The sequence below is a fragment of the Rhinolophus sinicus genome, linkage group LG15 (genome assembly GCF_036562045.2).
Source record: "Rhinolophus sinicus isolate RSC01 linkage group LG15, ASM3656204v1, whole genome shotgun sequence".
NCBI lineage: Eukaryota > Metazoa > Chordata > Mammalia > Chiroptera > Rhinolophidae > Rhinolophus > Rhinolophus sinicus.
Window position 1 is genome coordinate 46936294 of NC_133764.1, and position 15420 is coordinate 46951713.

The following is a 15420-nucleotide window of genomic DNA, read 5'->3' on the forward strand; positions in this document are numbered from 1 at the left end:
GCAGGTGCAGCTGCCTGTGGCTCTTTCTAACCTGCTTAAAACATCTCATTGTAACTAATACTTCTAATGATGCCCAACCTCATAATTGTTTATAAATCTTAAAGTCAGAGGCTGGCCCAATGTGCCTCAGACCCTTTCTTGGTTGGTAACCGATTAGAGAGGGTTATCACCCTGTTACAGAGACTTGGGGTCATTTGCTAGGATTTCCTGTTCTTGCTTACGTTGAGTCTACGGACCATTGTTCTGTCTACTCACTGTTTGGAAATTTCTTGTAATTCATCCCCATTAGCGTGGCTTCCTTTTCGTAGAGAAGTTTAGTGTCATTTTTATGCTTGGAGAGTTCACTGTGTTCTCCATCTTCCAGTTCTGGTTTTTAATTTAAAAAACTACAGAGACTGAAAAATAATTTAAAAAAAAGAAAAAGAAAACTACGGACAAATACAAAGTATAACATAAAATACCCATGTACTTTCAACCCAACTTTAAGAGATGGTAACATCTTGTTATCATGTCAAGTTTTAATCCAAGAAAAAACATCAGATAAATCAGAAGCTCACCTTGTTCATTGCTCAGGCCCTCCTTCCCCAGAGGCAGCCACTCGGATGAATTCAGTGGGTAGCCTTCCAGTTTGTTTTTACACTTTTCCTACAAAATATGGTAAATTTTTCTGAGAATTTTTATAATTTTATCAGAGCCAAACTGATGACATATGCCTGGGAGCGAGTCTTCAAATGCTCCCCAGAAACATAGTATTGTTTTGAGTCTTTGAATCTTTGTAAATGACGTATCACATGAATGTAACTTGTTCTTTTTACTCAGTATGGATTGGTTTTGAAGTCTAATCATGCTGATATCGAAGCCCAGCTCTGTGCCAGGCACTGTAAATACAACGGAATAAAACAAACTCCTTTCCTTGTGGTTTCATTGCGGGGGGACGGGAGGGCGGGGGGAGTCCCAAGGCGGCCTATGTGACATGAATGGACCATAATTTATTTAGCCATTCCCCTGGTGGTGGGCATCTGTTTACTATTATAAATCGTGCTGCAGAGAACATCTCTGTCTCCTTGCACACATGTGCTGTGTACAGTTTCTTAAAGGGCCCGATAGTACTTTTTTTATGCTTATGAACCATATGGTTTGTCACAACTACTCACTTCCGCCCTTCTTGAAAGCAGCTATAAACAATACATAAACACATTTATTTATGAACCCTGGGATTTGACTGTCCTATGATTTTTACATGTTATGAAAGAGACTTTTGATTTTTTTCCAACCATTTAAAAATGGAAAACCCATTCTTAACTCAGGGTGTACATATCTTGGCCCATAGGCTGAGTCTAGAGATTATCCAAACCTAGTGCCAAATGAAAACAAGAAGTGTGAGAGGAAGTTGCTGAACAGTTCCGGCCATTGAGAAATACCTGGGAAAGCGTTTTGGAAGCTAGAAGGATGAATAACTAGGAATCCCTGGGGCCAGGCCCTTTGCCAGAAGATCATTTTGGTCTAGCTCAGCCTGGGTGTGTCATGGCCAGTAACAAGCCCTTGCTGTCTATCTACCTGGTCTTCACAGGGTTGGAACAGTCTCCAAGGTCCCTTCCAGTGCCAGCACTGCGTGGTTCTAGGATTCAAAGCCAGAGAAGTTTCTACCTTGGGTGGGGCAGAAGTCTGAATTGAGCCCTTAGCCAAGAAGTACAGCGATCTGAACAGGAAGTAGTGTAATGGGAACCACAGGGGTCGGGGAAGCAAATCCTGCCTGGCTCTGCCTCCACTGTGAACTGGGGCAAGGCCCTTAGCTTCTCTGAGGCCATCCCTTGTCTATAATGGGAATAAGCCACACCCTGCCACTTGGTTGATAAGCTGAAATGACAAAAGTTAAATGGAAGGTGCCTGACCTATAAGGGGTGCCCAATAAATGCCAGCCAACATTTGGATTTTCTGCCCATGGGATGGATGCCAGAACACTTCCTGGGATGGCAGCTCACTTCCTCTGGAAGCAGCCCACTCCATCTTCCAACACCTAGGACCACTAGAAAGCTCTTTCCTTCTGTTGTGCTGAAAACTGGCTGGCTGTGGCCTCCACTCCCTGTCCCACTTCCAGCCCCTGAGACCATACAATACCCTCCTCTTCCCCAGACAAAACAGCCTGTTTTCTTCAAATCATGATCTTGAGCCTTTCACCATTCTGGCTACCCTTGTTAGAATTAACATATTTTTCTGAACCAAACATCTGACACACTAGGACTGTAGGTGAAGATAAAAGTCTGAGTCTAGAGCTGGCCTGGTCACAGGTGAGGGAGGCCAGACATTGGTTAAGAGATTAGATGGTTAAGAGTTTAAGACTTTGATTCTGCTACTTGGCAAGTTACTTAAGCTCTCCGAGGTCAGATTCATCTTCAGTACAAAAGGAAATGGTTCTAGTCCCTTCCGCATTGGCTTATTGAAAGGAATGCATTTGATAACGTGTAGAGAGTGCTCACACAATGTCTGGGCTGGGGCAGGCTGCGTCCTCTGGAGGTTTCAGCGGGTCGGGGAAGGGGCCACGTTTGTGAATGTGAATCTCCTGTCCTCCACAGTTCTGTTAAACCCAGCCTTCTACTCTGGAGCTGGGCCCAGAGCTGGGCTCAGTCAGTGCACTGGGGACCAATGCTGTCAAGGTACATGACAGCGGACCAGAAGCAGGATGTGAACCTATCAGCAGGTGAAATACCTGCCAGCTGTGGCCACCAGGGGGCACCCCCACCCCAGAGATGGTCTCTCCCAGTCAGACACACCCACTCATTAGAGGATGCCTCTTTTTTGGCACCTTTGGGGTGAATTGGGACAGAAAGTGACAGCCTCGGGTGTGGTCAGTCAGACTGCCCTGGGCAGGCTCCTTGGCCTGTGGAAAACTCTCCAGCCCGAGGCAGAGGCCTGGGTTGTAACTGACTTTGCTATCCATGACCTTGGACAAGGCACTTTCCTCTCTGGCCCAGTTCACAGGGTTGGAACAGTCTCCAAGGTCCCTTCCAGTGCCAGCACTGCATGGTTCTAGGATTCAATGCCAGAGAAGTTTCTTCTTTCTCACCCCCAGCCCTTCTCCGCTTCAGGGCAACACATACACTCTGGCTGGCAGTGAACTTGGCCTGGGAAGTCCCGTGTCCCAGACCCCCACCTCCAAAGCCCCGGGACACTATTGGGGAAGGGGCGGTGCGGGAGGAGGAGGAAGGGCAAGGTCAGGTGAGCCAAGAGCCTCCAAGGGTCTTGCTTCATTCAGGACAGACATCCGGTTTCCTCTGGTCTCTGCCAGGATTCTGGGGGCTTAAGAGATGAGTCATGGGGGGACTGGGGAGTTCCCAACTAACCAGTTCGCACAGGAGCCTGGGATGAGGCCCATCGAAGTGTGGGGCAGGGACAGGAGGCAAGACTCTAATGTCCCTATCTCAGGCCCCTGGTCCCTTGGGAGGGGACTCAGGAAGGCAGCCTGCCGGGAATATGAGGGGTAGGAATGGGGGCAACTAGCTTCTTCCCTCTCAGAATTCGGGGGCCTAGGGAGCAGGTGGCTTGACCATCCCAAAGGAGAGTGGCAAAGGGGGCTGCCACAGATCTGCCAGGGAAGGGACGAGGGGCCGCCTGGAGGCCTGCCTCTCCCAGATCAGTCTGACAAGACTCCAGCCTCCAGGGTTTTATCAGTGGCTCAGCCTTTGTTCAGCGGTTCTGTTCAAACACCCTGGGGCAATTCAGGCCTGGGTGGGGCTTAGGGGAGGAAGGGAGTTTGAGGGGGACAAGACGTCAAAGAAGAATCAGAGATTCCACAATTTCACAAAACTTTCGCAAACAGCTTTTTGTCTCAACCCCCCTGCATTGTCCTGGACAACAAATTTGCATAAATCCTGGGAAGTTATTACTAAGCCTTAGTCTCAGCACCAGGTAATTTCCTCCCAGGACTCCATGGGCTTATTTATAAAGGCCTGCTCGAGCTGGTCCCTGACACAGCCCTGAGCCGGCAGACCCACCAGACCCTCAGCTGAGCCTACTGCCCAGAGCCCCATGAAGCTGATAGGTGAGTGTGTTGACCCAGGATGAGAGAGCTGCCTGCCAGGGCATGGGAGGGAGGCTGGAGTCGCCAAGAGCCTGGGGGTCCCTAAGCCCCCAGAAAGGGACCCAGGTGGGAGTGGAGAGCATGTCTCCTGAGCCATAGTCTGCTCCCAGCCCTGCAGCTGCTGCTCTGGCACAGTGCACTCTGGACGGTGCAAGAAGCCAGCCCGCTGGGCCCGGCCAGTCACCTGCCCCAGAGCTTCCTGCTCAAGTGCTTAGAGCAAGTGAGGAAGATCCAGGCTGACGATGTGATGCTGCAGGAGAGGCTGGTGAGTGACAGTGGCAGACAGAGAGGGAGGGGACACATGCTGTGGGGTGGGGTGGGGGTGTAGAGGAAAGAGGACTCAGAGGGGAGAGTTGAGGGAGGGGAAGGGAAGCGTGGGGAAGACAACATCAGGAAGGGACATGGGAGAGGAGAGACACAGGGAAATGGAAGAAAGCAGGTTAGAAGCCAAGCAGCGGAAAGCTGGGAAGAAACTGGGGGGACAATGCTGGGAGGGGCCGGCTGGGGTGGATGTGGAGGACCGGGGCTGAGGAGCCTGGCAGGACTTGGAGGGAGGGGAAGACCTCGGAGACATGGGGAGGAGCCTCCTGGTCCTACCAAGTCCCTGCACTCAGCATTCTTCCCGTCCCCAGTGTGCCACGCACAAGCTGTGCCACCCTGAGGAGCTCGTGCTACTCGGGCACTCTCTGGGCATCACGCAGGCTCCCCTGAGCAGCTGCTCCAGCCAGGCTCTGCAGCTGGTGAGTGTCTGGAGAGGAAGAGGGCGGGTTAGGGGGGAGGGACGGAGCCCTGAGAGGAGCGTGGCAGGCAGTTCCCCTAACTCTCCTACTCTGTCCTCCAGGCGGGCTGCCTGCGACAATTCCACGATGGCCTCTCCCTGTACCAGGGCCTCCTGCAGGCCCTGGCCGGGATCTCCCCCGAGCTAGCACCCACCCTGGACACGCTGCAACTGGACATCACCGACCTTGCCACCAACATCTGGCAGCAGGTGAGCCTCATTGGGAGCGGCAAGTGTTAGGGGCCTAGACAGAGTGGGTCCCTAAAGGTCCTGCTGCAAGCCTGGGGGTCCCAGAAGTTCTTTAGGGGTTGGCGGGAGCATTCTCGGGGGCAGGGTGGGGCTGTATGCAGGGAGCTACCACCCCATCCCAGGGCCCTCCTGCTGCTGGCCCTCCCCTACTCCTAGTAGAGGGCAGGAGCCAGATCACTGGACCTCGAAACGGACCTGGGTTCAAGTCCTGGCTCTGTTAACCCCGTGAGCTTCCACAGCCCATCAGCCCATTGCATTTCCTCATCTGTGGTAACACCCACTCAGCAGGGCCTGATTGCTTCTCTTTCCCCCCACAGATGGAAGACCTGGGGACAGCCCCTGCCAGGCAGGCCACCCAGGGCACCATGCCAATCTTCACCTCAGCCTTCCAGCGCCGGGCAGGAGGTGTCCTGGTTGCCTCCAACTTACAGAGCTTCCTGGAGCTGGCGTACCGTGTTCTGCGCTACCTTGCCGAACCCTGAGCAAAACCCTTCCTATCGCATGTATTTATCTCTATTTAATATTTATGCTTATTTAAACCTATTATTTAAAGACAGGGAAGAGTGGAAAGGAGCCCCAGACTCCTGGGTCCTTCCCTCCACCTCCAAGTTTCATTCTCCTGCCTGTAGCAAGGAGAAAAGCTCCTGTCTTCCTGTCCCCTGGACTGGGAGGTAGATAGGTAAATACCAAGTATTAATTCCTGTAACTGGTGGGCACTGGGAAGAGATGCAGTGAACCCCCGATCCTGAGGGTGCCCAGCTTGGGGCCCTTGGAAGCATCAGGAAGTCTCCTACGTGGGAGACAATACAGCCCTGTTTAATATTTAAACAACAGTGTTCCCCAGCTGGGTCTTCGTATCTCTCCTTCGCTCTGGCGTCAGCTTGGCGCACACGTGCCAGGTTGGCCAGGCCCTGCTTCCCCTACATCCCCTCACCACGGGCATGAAGCCCAGCAGCAGCAGCCAGAGCTGGGAGGCTTGACCCTGGGGTCCCACAAATTTGTTGGGGAATCTAGTTTTTCGTTGTAAGATTTTTTTCGGGTGTTTGACACCCATGGGGCGCCCAGCATCACTGACATCTCGTTTTACTGGATGCCCATAGAGACACCCACAGGCTGATGACGCCTGCCCCCCGCCCCCCCCACCCCGAGTCAGGACTCTGACTCCTTTTAGGGCTGGGCAGACTGGGCAGACGGTCATGTATCTGCCTTGCTTAACGGGGAATGTGGGCAGGAAGATGCTGGGAGATTATGTGACGGAGTGTGTGACAGGGAAGCTCAACTGTTCACTCTCCACCTTTGCCCCCACTTTCTCATTGTAGCCAAACTTCATGATAATAAAGTGTTTACCTCCAGTAAATGTCCTTCCTCTTTCTTGAGTCCAGCTGGTGCCTGGCCAGGGGTTGGAAGGCGGGGAGTTGAACAATGGTCAAGGGCAGAGGGAGGGGAAGAGGAGGTGCAGGGAGGAAGGGGGCAGTCCTCTGGCTCATCAACATTCATTCCTTTAGCGTGCATTTATCTTGCACCTACTCTGTGCAGACACTGGGCTAAGTGCTAGGGACACGGCAGTGACAAGGCAGGCATGTCCTGCCCTCATGGAGCCACAGCTTAGTGGGGAAGACGGAAGGCAGATGGGCACCATCCCAGGAGACGAGAGGGTGTGTGTGGGGTAGTGGGGAGAGCCACAAGCCAGACACAGGCAGATGCCGGCCTGAAGCAAGGCAGCACTGCATAGCTGCACAGGCCAGCAGGGCACCACCTTCCATGAATTCTAGCCCATCCCCACTCACACGTGCCCACAAAGAATGCATTAGGAAGTGCCTTGTACAGATTAGGGAGACGCCGAGTCAAGGGGACAACTTGAGTCGCAACTTAAATTCTGGGCTCTGCACTTCTCTCCCTCCCCCAGCTCTGCCTCTGGTCTGGCAGGGAGCAGTCTCACGCCAGCCCGTCACTCTACTGCTTGTCTCAGCATTTGGGTTGAAGAGGCTGAGCTCACAGCTGGGGAGCGGGTGCGATGTGGCGCCTACAGGGGCTGCTAACACCACACATTTGAGGCACACCTGTGCCCTCAGCTCAGGATGTACGTGTGGTTCCCAGGTGCCTCCACCAGACCCGGGGAGTCCAGCCAGCCAGCCAGCCAGTCCCCAGCTCCACTTCAAGCCTTCCCCATGCTCATCACCTCACTTCCCGTCCCCGTGTGGCTCCCTGAAAAACAGGGTTGGCTGAGGCAGGCTGGAGTTCCCAGCTGTGCGGCTCAGGGTCCTCCCTCCCGGGGCGGTCCTGAAGAAATCAGGCTTGGAGATGTGGGAGCAGACATGGCAGGGTTAAACGGAGCTCCTGCCCCTGCTCCCCCCAGCGCTCTTCCAGGGGACAGATCAATCTCTGGGCTAGTAAGACTCTGGGTGGGGCTGGGCCGAGAAGAACAGAACAGCCTACCCCCACCCCGTGGGGCCCTTCGCCAAAACCTCACCCTTTGCAGAGTAAGTCTGACTTTGGGGGTCAGGAGTAGGCAGCGGGCTGGTGTTGACTCATTATCACACAGCCAGGGTCTGAGGAAGGGACACTGCTCCCATCACCCTCAGTGCCCCTGCAAACCTGAACCCTGCAGCCAGGCCTCCTTGTACACACCTCTTCCTCCCTCAACCGCTGGCCAAGTCTCTCCCCAGCCACAGCACACAGGATTCCAAGACACCGTTCCCCCCCTATCGGACACAGCACTGACAGCACTTACCAAAGGAGCTACAGGATCTTTATTTACAAGTGAGCTGAGGGGAACCTCCCTCGTGTATTACAAAATAACAATATACATTTATACATACACATACTCGGAACCAGAACCGACAAAACTCCTCAGAGGTACATCTACTCTTGGAAGGGGGCAGGGCGCGTGGGAGGGAGTGGTGTGGTGACATGGCCCGGAGCTGAGGAATCAGGCGGCTCACTCTCTTCAGGTACGGGCAGTGGGAACAAGAAGTTATGAAAGAACGAGACCGGGAGACACTCAAAAGGTCAGAAGTCAGGGAGAGGGGAAAGACCTGGAAACTCATAAAAGGCTCTTACGTCATGTGGATATGAGCAATGATGTCTCATCTTTCTTCACTGTTCCCTTTCGAGGCGCCTGGGACTGGGACCCTCCCAGAGGGCCCCTGCGGCCCCTCCAAGCCCGTCAGAGTGCAGCAATGGCTTTGGCAGCCACCTGGCGGCCCAGGGGCAGGCTGAGGTCCGTGATGGCCAGAACCACCTTGGGGCTGGACATAGCTGACACCTTAACCAATTCCGATACCTAACAGACAGACAGACAGACAGACAGCTGCTCACTGGAGCTACCTCAGGCTGGGTGCAATGTCTCAGGAGGAAAGAGGCCCCGTACTCTGAGTGCTAGCCACTGAACCCCAAGCTCTGCTGAGACTTGCTGATCCCCTGTGATCTAGAAGGCAGGGCCAGCCCCTACCCCGAGAGGAAGTACTCACGGTGGTGAAGGGCATGAACTGCAGGATGCTGCCTCGGCTGCCCTGCTCTAGGCAGTCCACACACTCCTCCATGAACCACTGCACAAACTGGGTGTGGGGGCCGGCGGTCCGAGAGCCCAGGATGGAGGAGATGAGCAGGAACAGGTTGGCTGTGCGGGATGGGGGAGAAGGAAGAAGTCCATGAGAAGGGTCTGAGAAGACATTAGACTTTGGGAGAAGGGGACCGAAAAGGGAACAGAAAGAAGTGCTAAGAGTACCCTCCAAACTGGGGATGTAAAAAGTGGAAATGGAAAAGGAAAACTGGGGGCGAGTCAGGAGAGGCACTAAACGGGAGCCTGGGGGAGACAGGAGAGCTAGCAAGTAGGGGAGATGGAGGACACGGGGTTGGGGGGAAATGTGGCCGGGGGCGGAGGGCACCAGGAGGCCGCCTTTCAGGTGACGAGGCCTCAGCCGGTTCAGGAGCGGGGAGGGAGAACTCACCCAGGACTCGGTTCAGTGGGTCTCTCATGTTAACGGTGTGGAGCTGGGAGGCCGACAAGGAGCTGCTCATGGACCGGTCAGCTGTGGGGACAAGTGGAGGCAACACTGAGGAAATGGCTTTAGGCCTTCAAATCACCTTTCCCCGGGAAGACCTCACCCATCAGATGTGGAGGGTACACAGAGGGGCCCCAAATACAGAGAAGCTCGTAAGGAGATGGGAGACAAGAACTAACATCGGTGAGCACCAGCAGCTCCGAGTGCTTATCTGGGGGCGGAACGTGGACTAAGCTGCTTAAGCCTCACATTTCCATCTTACACACAAGAAAGCAAGACTCAGATTTGCTAAGTAGCCAAAGGTCATAGGGTTGGTAGGTGGCAGACCTAGCACCTCTCCTCTGTTCAAATGCAGAGCTGGTTCCCTAGTCCCTAAAAGGCCTCAGAAACTTCCAGGCTCAGGAGAAATCTCTTAGAAATAGGAAAAATTAAGTGCCACAGAAGGAGCCCTTAGCAAGGAGAGGTCATGACAGCTAGGGAGGTCAGGTGGGGGAGGGGTGCTCTTCAGACAGGAAGAGTGGGAGCAGCCCTGCGTCCCAGCCCAGGCCTCAGGGCCTGTCTCAGGAGAAGGAAAGGCAGAGCTGGTGAGTCAACGGCACAGACTGCCCAAGGCTGTGAACTCACTTGGGTAGCTTGCTATTCCCTCCACCTTGTGGTAAGTAAAGGGTGGGGAAGGGACAGTGGTGCCCCAGGCTGGGCGTGAATCTGGGCAGAACTTCAACCCTTAGGGGGAGACCCACAGCAACCTTTGGTCTCTCTGGGGTTAGGAAATTGAGCAGCAGCCCCTAGGGGACAAAATGGGACAAACACTTGCCTCCCCCTCTCTGACCAGCCAGCAAAGATGGCTGCAGTTGGGGACTAGCGCAGAACAGCTCAGCAGGGAAGGAAGTTGCCTGCCGAGCAGTCCACAGACTTACTGGGACTGGAAAGGATGTTGGCATCTTCCTCATTGGAGCTCAGCAGTCGCATCAGCTTCGAAGGCTGCATGTCGTCCAAGGGGAAGAGGCTGATATAATCCTGGAGGGCAGGAGACTCACTATTACCCACTCCTGGATCCCCCAATTTCCTGTTATTGGGCAACAAGACTGGAGCTTAGGTCAGAGTGGGGAACAGCCAAGTCCACACAGGCCTCAGTCAGCATCTGCAGCAGGGCCATCTTCCCTCTGCGTGTCCCTCTCCTCAGCCCCTCCAACAATCCTAGTGAGACCCGCTCACAGATATGCCTGCAAGATGTGTGACCAACAGGCTGCCCGGGGGCAGGGAGCGTGCCTTGCTGTCTTTGCCTGGGAAGGCGCCTCTTACCAGGAGAGGCTCAGGAAACGTCTGCTGAACAAGAGAACAGAGGGGTCCCCTACCTCAATGTCTTCACGGTGTCGCTTCTTTTGGCGGGCGGACGCCTGTCCCTTATGCGAGGAATAGGAACTCAGGGCACACCAGACGGCTAACCTGGCAAACGGTTCCAGGAAAAGAGGTAAAATTAGAGGGGCTTCCAAGGGGGTCTCTGTGCCCATGGTGATCTGGCCCCATCTGCCAGGGCCTCCCCACCGCCCAGCTTCCCTGGGTGACCCCAGGCAAGGGTGCCCGCCGCAGGGCGGTGGGGATTTGAGGCTCTGCAGAGACTCCTACTTGGCGAGAGCAGTGCCAGGGGGGTCCATGAGGCTGTGCCACTTGGAGGAGTCAGTGAGCAGGCCAGGCAGGATGTGGCCCAGCAGAACCAGCGTCACCTGCTGCATGTCCAGACAGAAGATGGAATAGAGCAGCTCCACTGCCCGCAGCGTGTGCTCCTTCCGTGTCTCCTTTAAGAGCTCCTAGATGGGCAGGTGAGGGGGTGTTTAGGAGCTGAGGGCCCTGAACGTGGGGCTCTGACATTCCTGCCAGTCCAGCCCATCTCCCTGGGAGGGCACGGGGAGCTCCAGCCGCTGCTCCGTCCCTCCCGCTGCCTCTGGTCAGAGCTACCTGAGGAGACAGCTCCCCTCAGAGTCCAGGAGCACTCTCCAGGAGAGGACCAGCCTCGGTATTCCAAGGAATCTTCTCACAGCATTAAAGAGGCCTCTGAGAAAGGTCAGGCTGACCAAGCTGGGTGTGGGGAAGTCAGAGGACGGGACCAAGTTTGGTCCTGTCAGGTATTTTCTCAGCTGTCTCCTGGAGCCTGAGGAAACCTGCTCCCCCGGCCCATGTATCTGGCCCACACCCACCCCACCCCAACTACCTTAATCAGGTTGTTGCAGAACCAGTAGACGCCTCCCATGTGCAGCAGGGTGTCAAAGATGTGGATGGAGCGACTGTCCACCCATCCCTTCTCCAGCACCTTGGCAAATATGTCCATCAGCACCTCCCTGATGGGTCGCTTAGGGGGCAGCAGGTTCCAGTAAGGCATCGTGTCCATACCCGTGGATGGGAACTTGATCTGGGTGGCTGTCTGCTGCAGCACGTCGGCACACATATGCTCCAGGATAGAGCTCATGATCACCACCCTGGGGGGGGAAGGACCCGAGGCTCAAGCAGCACTGGCTTCAGGAACCAGGGTGGGGGAGGAAAGAAATGCCCAGCCCAGACTTTTCCCACGACTTGGGTTACGGAAATATTCCTGGGGAATTAACCCCATTCTACGCTGAGGGAGGCAACAAGAGGAAGTTGCAAACCCCTAGCAGAGCTGACCCTACCAGTCCTGCTCCTGGAAGGACTCTCACCTGCTGGGCACTAAGCCTATTGGGGGGGGGAGGGGTGGCTCTCCTCCCCCAGGTTATTCCAACAACATATTCACATTTTCTCTCTCTCCAGCTTCCCCCATCCCCCAGGCCTGGCCCTGCCAATCCTCTGGCAGAAATAAATACAATCACTTCCCTCTGTGCCGAGTGCTTCAGGGGGATCCCGCCCAGCCTTGGCTTCCTCCCAAAGTAAACTGTTACTTCCAGGACAGGGGCCCAAGGGCTGCCCCACAGGGCTCTTCCCGGCCCTTGGACGCTGGGCAAACGTGAGTGTATATCCAGGAATTTTCTCATGAAGCGTCTTTGACTGTGAATACAGACCTGGGTCTGAGTGCTGATTGTTTCTGGACTGCTGGGTGAGTCACTATGACTTTCTGAGCCACTTTTTCTACCTGCATGATGGAGGCACAGATTTCCCACTATTCCTCACCCAGGTAGGAGGCAGGGTGCTTAGCATGGCTGATGTCAGAGCAAACCCTCCATTACTTGTGGCCGGGAGGATGATGAGGGAAGAAAGGAGGCAAGGGACAAACAGGAGATGGGAGCTCACAGGCCCTCCCCAACCTCACTTCAGCTCCGTCTTCCACTTCTCCCCTGTAAGACATCCTGATGCCTACTCGTTAGTCACCACTCACGATTTATGAGTTGGTTCATGCCCATGCTCATAGCAGCACTATTCCCAACAGTTAAGAGGGGGTAGACACCCAAGTGTCCATCGACCGTCGAATGGATAAGAAAAATATGGCATGTACATATAATGGCATATTATTCAGCCTTAAAAAGGAAGGAAATTCTGCCATGTGCCACGACATGGATGAACCTTGGGGACATTATGCTAAGTGAAATATGCCACTCACAGAAAGACAAATACTGTATGATTCCACCTACATGGGGTACCTAGAGTAGTCAAATTCATAGAAATAGAAAGTAGAATGATGTTACAAGAAGCTAGGGGGAGGGGGAAAAGGGTGAGTTGTTGCTTATTGGGTACAGAGTTTCAGATTTACGAGATGAAAATTCTAGAGATCTGTTTCCTACAGTGTGAATATACTTAACGCTACTGAACTATACACTTAAAAATGGCTAAGATGTTAGATTTTATGTTTTTTACAATTAAAAAAAAAGAGAAAAAGAAAAAAAAGCTTATTGGGTGGGTGAATGAACCAACATCACTGAACTCAACACAGCTGAAGTGAGGTCCTCCAAGGCCCTGAAAAGCCAAGGCAGAAAAATGTCACCAAAGATAGCCAGGCAGGGGATCAGGGGCTGGGCACGCCCAAGGCCTCTAAAATCTATAGATGGGCTCACAGTTCCTAGACAGTGACACTGCTAAGACAGTCACTGTTCTTCTGGCAAGCTAGTTGTCCAGAGCTTGACCTCTCTCAGGGCAGGAATCATAGCTGTTTGGGGCTGTATTTCTGAGACACAGCAGGTGCTGAATTAGAACAGTCCTGGCACAGAGACACACACAGAATGTTCCTGAGTCAGGCAGTGAACCCGTGAATAAGGAAGTGAGGGAGGAAGTAAGCACCGTGTTTGGGAAGGTAAGAGAAGAGGGGGACATTGGTGACGGGAGGTGCTGACTTCTCACACAGACCTACAGCATTCCAGAAGGGAGGGGCCGGGGTACTGACCTCTCATTGTAGAACTGCAGGGTGTTCTCACTGTACAGTGGCCCTGCCAGCTGGCGGATCATCTGCAGCGACTTCTCACGCTCGTCCAACCCCAGCATCCGCACGTGGGCCACCAGCCAAGCCACGGCACACACCGCCAGACTGCATACCTTTCCCTTGATATTATCTGTGATTTTCTGAGAGGGGAAAAGGGTGACTAGGGCCACTGGGTCCCCTTCCCTGGCTACCACTTTCCCCAGCCTCTGCGGGCAGCGAAGTACAGCAGGTGGAGTCCTGGGCGTCCAAGTTTGATTTTTCCCAAAGTTACCTGGGTGGGAGGGAGTAGCTACGACTGTGATTACAAGATCAACATCCAAACATGAGCTCCTGCATTAAGGGTCTTCTTGTTCTTACAGAATATAACAAGCTATCAAAGACTGGCTCTGTATCCCCGGGAAGAGAGACGGCTGCTGAAAGGGTGGGCTACCTGGATGGACTCGAAGGCCAGTACCCCATTCTCCCAAGCATTGAGGATTTCCAAGATGGCCGCTGAAATGCTGAGACAGGCTTCGTGCCAATTCATCTGCCTATGAGGGGATGGGGAGGGGAGAAAAAGGAGTGGGGGGAGAAAAATCACCACAGGGGAGCGTGGGATGGGCTGAGGGAGAGGGACTTGGCGCTGCCCCCACCGCCACCCTTGCAGCGGGTGCCCAGGCCACTGACACCAGCTTCATCTCCGAGGAGTTGTTGAGCAGGGCCACTAAGGACTCCACTTTGGTAGAGTCGGGCCGAAAGCAGGGGTGGTCGGGGTTCAGGATTTTGCCCTCCTCGGGCATGCAGGTCTGTATCCAGGTCTCAAAGAAGGGCACCTCCGCTCCTGTGCTTGACTCGGACAGAATCACCTGAGAAAGGAAGGGAGAGTCACCAGCTGGGTGGGGAGGGCGCGGCAACCTGCACCTCAGTTTCCTGCCCTGCAGCTTTCTCCCTTCCTGGCCAGAACTGGGGACAAATCGGTGTAGAGAAAGACAAGGGCTACGCTGCCACCTAGTGGTCGGTGTGAATGTGGCACTGAAGATTAGGGATGTGATGGCGGGTATCTACTGACTTCTCAGAGTGGGCACCTGATTTCTGCAGCCAACAGAACTAATGGGCTTGGGAGACTGATGGGGGAGGGGGGGCGAGTAGCCAGTACGGTAGGAGAGCTATGGGTGGTCTCCTTCCTCTTTGCCCCACCCACTTTATGTCCCTCATCCCACCTGCTCTCTCACTCACCTCTGAGCCATAGGTCTGGGCCACGTGGCACAGCATGAGGAAGGAGATGTCAAAGAGCAAGGCTCGGACTGAGGCTGCTTTGGCTGTGAAGGATGAGAAGGCTGACCCCGCAGCTCGGGCAGGGGCCCAAAGCCCTTGCCTGGGTCGGGAGGGAATCGGGACTCACTTCAAGGAAGGTCAGGGACCAAGTGGCTCCTTCAAAGCTCTGAGGCTCAGAATCCTTTTCTTGGGTCTTAAGTGGAACATCATCCCTTCCTTGGATTCCTTACACCCTCCTTGCCCACCGTACCCACCAAATCATAAGGGGGAGCCAGAGAGACAAAGGGGTGGTTGTGGAAGCATCCTTTTCCCAGCACTACCCTCTTTCCAGCCTCCCCGAAAGCTTCGTCAGTCATCGCTGGGGGGAGAACAGAGCCTCCCAGGATGAGTAAAGGCCTCCTTTTCCCTCCCCTGAGCTCTCCCTCCACAGCCCTTTCAGTGCCAAGCGGGCCTGGGGATTCTCAGTGTGGACTTACTGCTTTCTTCACTGCCATGTGTCGTGAATTCATTCAAACTGTGGAAGGAATGGAGACCGGTTACACCAACCAGGACATGGGCTGAGCAATAGCTGGGGGGCGGGGGGGGGGCGCTACATCCACTCAAAGAGACAGTCACTAGACTGCGAATTACAGGTTAAAGTTAAAATGAACACCATTGCTACAGAAAAAAAGAACTCTTA

At 54.2% G+C, this 15420-nt stretch overlaps 2 protein-coding genes and 1 non-coding gene across 12 annotated transcripts in view; 1 reads left to right on the forward strand and 2 right to left on the reverse strand.

The window, feature by feature from the left end:
- The first annotated feature begins 4026 nt into the window (after nucleotides 1–4026).
- Nucleotides 4027–6445, forward strand: CSF3 (colony stimulating factor 3). The gene is made up of 5 exons (XM_019747725.2): nucleotides 4027–4039; nucleotides 4189–4343; nucleotides 4711–4818; nucleotides 4920–5066; nucleotides 5423–6445. The coding sequence occupies exons 1-5, from the start codon at nucleotides 4027–4029 to the stop codon at nucleotides 5585–5587; spliced, it is 588 nt and encodes a 195-aa protein (XP_019603284.1). The 3' UTR covers nucleotides 5588–6445.
- A 1387-nt stretch (nucleotides 6446–7832) lies between these two features.
- The window catches only part of MED24 (mediator complex subunit 24), a 30590-nt gene continuing 23002 nt past the window's right edge, over nucleotides 7833–15420 (reverse strand). For all 10 annotated transcript variants that reach the window (XM_019747562.2, XM_074320055.1, XM_019747564.2 and 7 more), the window contains 12 exons: nucleotides 15218–15255; nucleotides 14703–14785; nucleotides 14154–14332; nucleotides 13918–14017; nucleotides 13452–13627; nucleotides 11319–11583; nucleotides 10736–10917; nucleotides 10465–10555; nucleotides 10027–10126; nucleotides 9056–9136; nucleotides 8576–8724; nucleotides 7833–8388 (listed from right to left, as the gene is read on the reverse strand). In XM_019747562.2, coding sequence (XP_019603121.2) covers nucleotides 8272–8388; nucleotides 8576–8724; nucleotides 9056–9136; nucleotides 10027–10126; nucleotides 10465–10555; nucleotides 10736–10917; nucleotides 11319–11583; nucleotides 13452–13627; nucleotides 13918–14017; nucleotides 14154–14332; nucleotides 14703–14785; nucleotides 15218–15255 — 1561 coding nt within the window. In that variant the 3' untranslated portion in view covers nucleotides 7833–8271. The remainder of the gene's footprint in view (nucleotides 8389–8575; nucleotides 8725–9055; nucleotides 9137–10026; nucleotides 10127–10464; nucleotides 10556–10735; nucleotides 10918–11318; nucleotides 11584–13451; nucleotides 13628–13917; nucleotides 14018–14153; nucleotides 14333–14702; nucleotides 14786–15217; nucleotides 15256–15420) is intronic.
- On the reverse strand, nucleotides 14864–14967 carry LOC141569066 (small nucleolar RNA SNORD124). The gene has a single exon (XR_012492460.1). It is a non-coding gene; the product is annotated as a small nucleolar RNA SNORD124 (small nucleolar RNA).